This window comes from Rhyacophila brunnea, unplaced genomic scaffold (assembly GCF_057557595.1).
Source record: "Rhyacophila brunnea isolate RB1 unplaced genomic scaffold, BYU_Rbru_1.0 scaffold_4, whole genome shotgun sequence".
Taxonomy (NCBI): Eukaryota; Metazoa; Arthropoda; class Insecta; order Trichoptera; family Rhyacophilidae; genus Rhyacophila; species Rhyacophila brunnea.
This window is the reverse complement of record NW_028233068.1, coordinates 39,188,939-39,197,952: the sequence shown is the minus strand read 5'-3', so window position 1 is coordinate 39,197,952 and position 9,014 is coordinate 39,188,939. Positions and strand designations below refer to the sequence as shown.

The window sequence follows — 9,014 nt, the reverse complement described above, 5'->3', positions numbered from 1 at the left end:
GCTAAATTTATTGGGTCGCTAATGAAACGTGCGAAAAGTAATCTCGAAGATTTTTATGTTTCGCTTTTGACTACTAATTTATATGCAGATTTATTTAAATTCAAAAAAAATATCTCGGCCAAATGCTGAAAGTGCAAAACTGAGCTTTTTATGTTCACTTCCGTTTAATTCAGATTTATAAACGCCCATTTTTTGCAAGTGCGTAAGTACTTCGGTTTATTTAATGCATATTTCAATCTTCCTGTGGGTGGTTACATGTAAATTGTATGTATTGCATTTCACCGTAGCAAATTTCACCATGAGCTGTCTTACCGGAAAGAAATGACCGGATTTAGATGAAAAAAATAGACATCGCTCGTGGAGTATTGCAGATAATAATGTTCCAATTTTATTATATTCAATAAGAACATTAATTTGATATTAGTTGGTTTCAAATATCACATAATAATGCTATCATTATTATGACATACACATTATTATTACATATCGAGATATTAAATTTGATATGTTCGACTTGATACTTTCTATTTGTAATTAAGTTACATACCTATTTTCAACTGTCTTTCGTATTTTACGTATTTTGTAAGTGATTTATTTAGAAACAAAATTTATCTCAATACTATAAACCGAAAGAAGTTGGACGGTCTTTAATATACGAACATATATTTCCGATACAACCTTTCACGGTGAAGTGTGATACGGCGAACTACATACGTACACATTTCCGGACACGCCTGTGGGTACTTATTTAAAGTTTCATAATAATATTTTTTTATTAATCAATACACAAGCAATATTAATTGAGGACAGAATGATCAGCTACCCTTTGCGTTAAGATTTTTGGCCTCAATTTTCCAATTTGTTGACAATTCTCATTTTTTACAAATGTAGATTACCGCATAGTGTTAATAATTGCATTTCAATTTGTTAATCATGTCTGTGGGCTTAGAAGAAAAAGAGATATCAGCAAGTGTTCATACTGAAAAGGATTATAAACCTTTTACAATTAAAAATGAGTCAAGAGTGTCTAAACAAACTGACACCCTTGTACGCACTTTGGATTACTCCAAAATAATCACCAAATTTGCTGGTGCAAAATAGTGAAAAGCTTTGAACGATAACCAGTTTTGAATAAAAAAAAATAGTTTAACTGTCATATATATTTTAATCTTAATAAAACATCATTCACGGCAGATAAATAATCAAATATTTAATATAACAAAATATTTAAATTATTCATCCGTTCACTGGTGGTGGTTAAAGGCCCAATTGTTTGTGCAGGATTGGCACATAGTCATCGAATCCCGCCTGGTAGAAGTTTCCAGCGATCGGATTTCCAAGTGAATATTTTTCCGCGAACTTAGACACCGAAAATTTTCCCCTGCCATCTCCACTCCTGAAAAATAAATTAAATATTAATCAAAAATGACAAATTAAATAATTTATTCAAAATTAACGACGTATTCAACTATTTGAACGCTTCCACACAGCAAATGAATACCCACATATATATCGGCCTGCTGCCTGATTAAAATATTGTTCGTAGAATAGTAAACACATCGTTCAGCTCTAAATAAATGGGTGAGTCATATATTATATTTTATTTTCGATTGAAATGGAAAGACTAGTTAACTTAACTATTGTCACCTGGTTTCCACGAAAGAAAATTACATGTTTTTATTAATTTAATAAAGTTTCCGAATACCTACCTATCTACGCTTTTTTTAGACTGGACTAATGTTGATGTCTTTAAACGAAGACACCGTAAAGCCGTGCATAGTAATAAATCTAGAAACTACAGTACCTCTCATCAATGGTATGAGAAAATAAAAATACAGTATTCTCTAGCTCCAAGGAAAAATCAGCATTATACACTATACAGAGAAAGACTAAATTCCATTGAAGTCAACCGAAAAACAATAGTAGTAAGTAGTAGTCTAGTCAAACTTGGAATTCTGTATGTTAATCACCAGCAAGATCTAGGTAAGTATTATCTAAGATATTTCCATCAAAATGGTAATATAGTGTATATTAAAAGATAAATAATCTCTTCCGTCAGGTACGTTATGGTATACATCTAAAAAAATAGTGGCGAACAAGCTTGAGAAAACTGGACGAAATTCTTACTTGTTGGTCAACTTGGCTTCACTGAATTCGATCTTCTTTGGTTGTTTGTAGAGCAGGAAAATGTAGCGATGTAGACCAGTATCCTTGGGAGGTCCGCTACCAACATATTCTGTCAGCACATCACCAGCGGCCAGGTCGCCTCCTGGAATGTTGGTCACCAGCCAGTGGTGCCATTCTCGGCTAACTGGCTTGGCGCGGCTTGGTGCATCGGGATCTGCAATAATATAATATTGTCTAGTTTGTAAAATGCTATAATTTAAAATAAAGCCACTAAACCCAAATAGGCTTCACTGCAATAATATTATATAGCACAAAACCATTGATCACTCCATCTCAAAGACACTATGAATTGTTTAATGAGTTTTGTTTTTTTTTTTCCTTAATTAGACGTAGTTATGCAATTAGGTATATATCAACGCGGAATGCCAAAAAAATAGTTATTTATTACAAGTACTATTAAACCTAATCATAGTAGATAATTTAAGTCCAAAAGTCTACAAATTTAATATTGAAACGTGTTCCTTAGTGTTTAATTGACATACATCCAGCAGTCGCAAAATTGTAAATAAGTCCAAATTCTAAATCCAATTTTATATGAAGAGATTGTGAGATGTGTGGAGAGAATAGTTGTAGTTGGGTGTAAGTTTCGAGGAGCGAGTTTATTTATCGATACAGTAATAATAAATGCAGTGATACGGAAGACGTCATAATCGACAATCGTGGGCACGAAGGTACTAATGAGATTGACGTTATTGAGAGATTAATAAGACCGTGATACTGGAGTCGAGTAGAATGACGGTTGACTGTGTCGAGTGACCGGACTCGAGATAAGTGAAAAGATATGGCTCACCCTTGCTTATTTATATAAATGAAGTCCATACATTATAAAATTCATTGTCGCAACGAAATCATAATAAACACTGTTGATCTAGGTTATGATTATTTATGTTAGTCCGTTACTAGGAAGTGCTGACCAAGCGCTTCTGCAACTCCGATTTGTTTTGAAAACAAAACATGAATATCGAAGTGTATCATATTTTGTAAGGCTAAGTGATGTGTCCATCATAATATTTACAATTGCTATATGTCACATCGATAAATTTAAAAAAAAATGCAATGCCTGCTATTTTTTGACTTCCTATCTTCAAATAATACACCATCGGTAAAACTGGCCATTAACATTATTAAAAATATTGAAATACTAAGTATAACGGAACTCAGCCCAATTTTGCAGTATACAAAAGATATAAAGTGGGATAACTGACAAAATTATATGTTGAAATAATAAGCTATTGAAGTTTTCCTTAAATGCAATAAATTTTATGTAAAGAATTATGTCGGTTTTTATAGATGAAAACATATTTCCAATACATTGCTATTACTATCTGTCATGAGAAAAATGAACAAGTTACTTCTCCAAATATACTAATTGAAATTGAACAGATTTTAAATTTCGTTGCATTTGTCCATATACACTTATTGCACTGATAGAAAACCCGTACAAGAACACTTAGCAATAAATAGCACATGTTTGCAAAATGTTAGTTAACCACTTTTCGCATTACAGGGACGATACTATACGTTTTCGAATTAGACCTTTACACGTCTGATCTTAATGGTGGTGAAATGCATGATCAATAAGACCTGCATTCTGCATGGCGTACAGACAATACTAAAAATTTAGTATGTGCTCACTACCAATTATGAGGTCACGGATCTCAGCATATTGACTGTTTCCAAGTTGAACCGCACTAAAGTATGTAAGTAGCAGAAATAGACAGAACGGCCGGGCTTTAAATGCGTGGATCGCGGGATCAACTTAACATATTTTTAGACCATATATTATTATCATGGAACAAACCGTTTTAACCACTAAAAAGGAATGCTGTGTTCCCTGGTTTTATCCATTGTCTAACAACAAATCAATCGATTAAAAATAAAAAAAATAACCTTAGTTTTACGTAGGTCCATATATTAGGAAACAAAATACCAGCACAATAATTTGAGTTTACTTAGGGAATATCCTGACAGACATACAAACAGACAATTATACATCTCCTGGTTGCCATAAAGGCCCATTTTGTTGCATTTACAAAATTTGCAACATCACTTAGATTGTTTGGTAGTTTTTTTTATAAGCTTTTATTATTTATTACCATCGAGCGGACAAGTTTATTATAAAGGTCAGCCATTCTTGAACCAGAGCATAATCCCCAGCACACCTTGTATATGCAATGAGTGGCTCAAATGCCCTTCGTAAAAGTCTACAATTATTATATCGCTTGGTTATTTAATTACGATTATCATTCCGTATTGTACTATAAATTACGTACGATCAATTATAAATAAAAAATCATTATAGCTCCAAAAGTCTTATTTTATTGTTTACCTGTCAAGCAAAGTGTGTAGAATGCTTTTGGGTCCACAGTCCACGAAACTTTAGGTTGATCCTTCACTTGAGTCGGAGTCAGTTCATTTCCTTCCAAAACTTCAGCGCCACTTGGATATTGAATCTGGAAACACAATAAAAACATATTCAAATACTGATTGTGGTACTCAACACAATAGGTACAATATAACACATACATACATTATTAAACTTTTGTATGTAGAACCACTAGGCCACATTCATAAAAAAATGAAGTTTTGCAACTAGGTGGGGATAATCGAAAACATTTTGTAATAACTGAAGCATTTTTTTACTGCACAACCACTGACAAATCACAAGACTAATTTATGAGTGGTTTAATACTAATCTGAGTGACGTAAACGTTATAAACCATACTTACATAAAGTGGACGAACTGACTCAGTCGTATTTATGTGGTATGTCTTCAATATAATGATTTTTTTATTGTTTACGAAATATGTTGTGATATCGTAACATGGTCTTCTTGTGATTTTAATTAGTATTACAACAAAAGTATTATGTGTGTACGTACCAATTAGGTTTGTTTTTTTTCGCTGGGCTTTCAGATGGAGACTTTCTTACAAATGAGAATCGCACGTTGCCCACCACCAGTTTGGGCAAACCCGATATAAAATCTCATTGGCTGAAAACCATTCCATAACAATCAGACGATACCTGATTGACTGCATACCTTTTAATATCAATACGCCGACCAATGAACGACTCCGAATGCTTTTCGAATAATCAAAATCTATCTGAATTTAGCTAAAGGTCTATCCTATATAGTAAATAAATGGTGCTTACGGACGATTACTTAGAAGTTCATGCAATAGTTGTTATATTTTTAGCTCAGATATGTTTATGTTACATATTATAATATGAGAGTTTAAAGATTTATTTTCTTTTGTCATTATTATTATTATCAAAATTATAACAGATTTTATAAAATATCATTTATTTTTGTCATTCATTACTTTTAGAATAACCTCATATTTGTTTTTTAATTACCCAATCATTAAAAATGTAGAAAACAAACAAAAATATACCTCAATTATTTGACCCCTTGATATTAAAAATAACCGAAGATTGTCTACAGATTACATTAAAATAACAGTCCATCCGATTTTTATTTATAATATATAATATTACATAGGAATACTTGTCGAAAAAATTGGTACACAATTTCGAAAGATTAATATTTTTATCTAAAAATTTAAATCTATTATAACTTTTGATGGTGTTGTTTAATAACTAGGTACATCGATAAATTAAACAACATGATACGATTTTAGTATGCAATACACATTAGTGGGAATGTATCTAAAACTAAAAACTAGTTGAATTCTCCTAGAATTAATTGTTGGTTAATTACCAGCTCATCATTAAACGTGGTAAATGGTACCTACCTTTAGGAGATCCGTCGGTGCAACTGGAATGATCTCAGGGACTATCTTGTGGTCTTTGAAACTTTTCTCAGCTGATGACATGACCTCCGCCAGCTGAAAGGCTAGAAACAAACATAAACCAAAGTTGGTGAGACAAAACAAAAACATTTTGTGTACGCAGAAACTTAATATCCAGGTAAGAATATAATGCATAAAGTATCTTACAAACGTGCTTTCTAAATTAAAATTTATACGTTTACTTTATAACAAAGACGTCATAATATGTTATGAAAATGGATTATCTTAATATTCTAAACAAATGAATAAGTACATTTTTTTTAATATGTAAAAAAGTTTTAATTCTCAAATGTTGAAATAGTCAACTAATTATAAATAATTACAAGATAAAAATAACTTTTTACGTACAACGTTTTTAAATTTTTCTGTTGAATTATTATGCTCAATATGCTCAAACTTATACTTGATATGAAGTTAATAAAAAACAAACAAATTAATATAGAATACTGATGTGTCATTTTGACATTTCATTTTGATTTCCATAGTAACGCACGTATATATTAATAATTTAGTTGCTAGGACCACCCCCTTAGCAACCAATAATAGTCTTTTACTTTTTACCGATTTTTCTGAAACAACTTTCCATATAACACAGAATTAACTGAAAATTAATTCAATTCTGCTTAAAGATGGCTAAAGTCTAAAAGTTTCAAATGTCTAGCTAGTCGGGAAGTTAGTTTAAATTGTTTGCAAGATTTGTACTGGACAAATAACCACCGGACAAACAAGAGTACGAGCTAATAAAAACGTTGTAAAAAACATGTTAATCAAAGACTATTTTAATTACGAGTGTATATTAACTTTTTATTAAAGATAATTTATTACTGTACTCTAGATATCGTCAAAAAAGCCTGAAAATGGTCCGAAATTTATATTGTTAAAAGTAGAAATCAAAATAATTGTCATTGATCCAATTTATGCGATAATATATGTATATGTATACCCTTTTTATGAGTATTTTGTCAATAATATTTAAAAATGTTCTTATACTACTTTGAAAATAATAAATTTTGTCGCAATAGCGGCATAGTTAAGCAGTTTATTTTCTAACAAAACGTAGTAAGTATATTTTTATTGTAATCTTTCAACACGCGATATTTTTAAAATACGATTATAATCCAAAAGGGCAATCTATTTCACATAATAAATACACATTACTACGAACTACATACTAAACAGCATAATATATTTCAATAAAACGTTATATGTTATGCTCAATTATGGCAGTTTTTGCAAACTAATAAAAATAAACATAAACACGTGTATTATAAAAAATATATGTTGCAATAAGTGTAATATTTTTTTTAAATAATCAACAAACCTGAGAGGAGAAATAAAAACGTGAAGACTCTGCCCATGATTCTGACAACGATTTCACTTTTGAGTATTGAAACAGAAGACGTCTTGCCTGCCCTACGACTTGTATCTGAGTGAAGTCCACCTATTTATAACGACTAATAAAACCTGATTTGTTTGCAAGCGTTCAACACTAGTCGTGGTTACATAAGGTCATTACAGGTAATGTCAAGATTTTCGGTGGATTACAAGACAGAAGCGCCCAGTCCGTTGCGAAAATTGTAAACAATACATAATTAAGTAAATAAATAAATTTTATTATTACTATTTTACGTAGCTACCCGTAAACTATAATACATTACAACCACTGTTATCAAAACAGCCTAATACTCCTAATACTTCCAATGTCTATGTGAACAAATTCATAAGCGTCGAGGAAAGAAGAAAATAGAAGAATACTCGATGACATACCAAAAACCAAATACAATAACAACCAACCGTGAAGATAGAGAAAGTATATAAGTATAAAAATTCAAGAAAATTGTCAGCATCTAATCTACGTAAAGAGTGGTCAGTTTTGTGACTTTGAGAGCCACACGATAAAACTATAAATTCAAAATTCTTATGTAACTAGTAAAAATATAAATCTTTCCTGGAATCACACCTGTAGCTAAATGACACATAATAATAATGGTGATTTACTTTTGGTGTAAGTACCAATGTGTTTGGGTGGTTTTGGGTAATTTTGTATACAACTAAATTTGTCAGAGTGAGGTATCTTTTTAATATTTAAGTAAAATGTGATTACTGTAAGACTATTTTGAACTGTTTCGAGGCCCCCTTCCAAATCTTCCGAATAATTGATTACGCAAAAAATCGCAGGATTTCAAGACTTTTTCATAACGAAATATAAGAAATAATATATATTTTGAATGATTGATAATGATATATTTCCGTGAATAGTAAGTAATTTTTTTTCGGACTTTAGTTTAGTTATCTAATCTTCAAAGATTTTTTTTTAAACAAAGTCAAACAAAATATGAAAAGTATATAATATATTATGCCTACTGTATCACAATTACTCAAATATTCACTCTAAGGCAGATTCTAGAAAAGACCACTGAATTCAATATTAACACGTATCACCTGTTCATCGATTTTAAGGCAGCTTATGATAGCATTAATCGATACCGACTATACGAAGCAATGCGAGAATTTGAAATTCCGACGAAAATAATTAAACTTGTAGAGATGACAATGACACCAGTACAATGCCGGGTAAAGCTTCAAGTGGAAATATCCGAGCCATTTGTATCACTGAATGGCCTAAGGCAAGGTGACGCTCTGGCATGCCTTCTTTTCAATATTGCGCTAGAAAAGGCGATACGGGATGCAAAGATTGATGCCCGTGGCAGCGGCACGATATTTACTAAGCCTGTGCAGCTGCTGGCGTATGCTGATGATATTGACATCATTGCCATATCAGAATTGGCGCTGAAAAAAGCATTCACAGCACTAGAAGCCTCTGCCAAAAAAATGGGTTTACAAATAAACCAGGCAAAAACTAAATACATGCCTGTCTATGTTACACCACGAGAAGTCGCACCAAAGTTAGATATTGGTGCATACAAGTTTGGTATGGTCGACAGTTTCATATACCTTGGATATCTTGTAACTCGACATAATGATATTACAGAAGAAATCAACAAGATAATCATG

General features: G+C 31.6%; 1 protein-coding gene across 1 annotated transcript; it reads right to left on the bottom strand.

Moving 5' to 3' along the window:
• Positions 1-1,145: 1,145 nt before the first annotated feature.
• On the bottom strand, positions 1,146-7,431 carry LOC147067356 (protein D3-like). The gene is made up of 5 exons (XM_085953679.1): positions 7,321-7,431; positions 5,943-6,043; positions 4,517-4,640; positions 2,128-2,341; positions 1,146-1,396 (listed from the first exon to the last, which is right to left on the bottom strand). The coding sequence occupies exons 1-5, from the start codon at positions 7,355-7,357 to the stop codon at positions 1,258-1,260; spliced, it is 615 nt and encodes a 204-aa protein (XP_085809805.1). The 5' UTR covers positions 7,358-7,431; the 3' UTR covers positions 1,146-1,257.
• Positions 7,432-9,014: the final 1,583 nt, after the last annotated feature.

What these genes read in the sequence shown, in the direction of transcription:
- LOC147067356 (XM_085953679.1), bottom strand. Translation starts at nt 7,357, where the DNA reads ATGGGCAGAGTCTTCACGTTTTTATTTCTCCTCTCAG. An exon ending in GTTTTTATTTCTCCTCTCAG is followed by an intron (nt 6,044 to 7,320) that starts GTTTGTTGATTA and finishes GTTTGTTTCTAG; the next exon opens with CCTTTCAGCTGGCGGAGGTC. An exon ending in CTACACACTTTGCTTGACAG is followed by an intron (nt 2,342 to 4,516) that starts GTAAACAATAAA and finishes ATATTATTGCAG; the next exon opens with ATCCCGATGCACCAAGCCGC.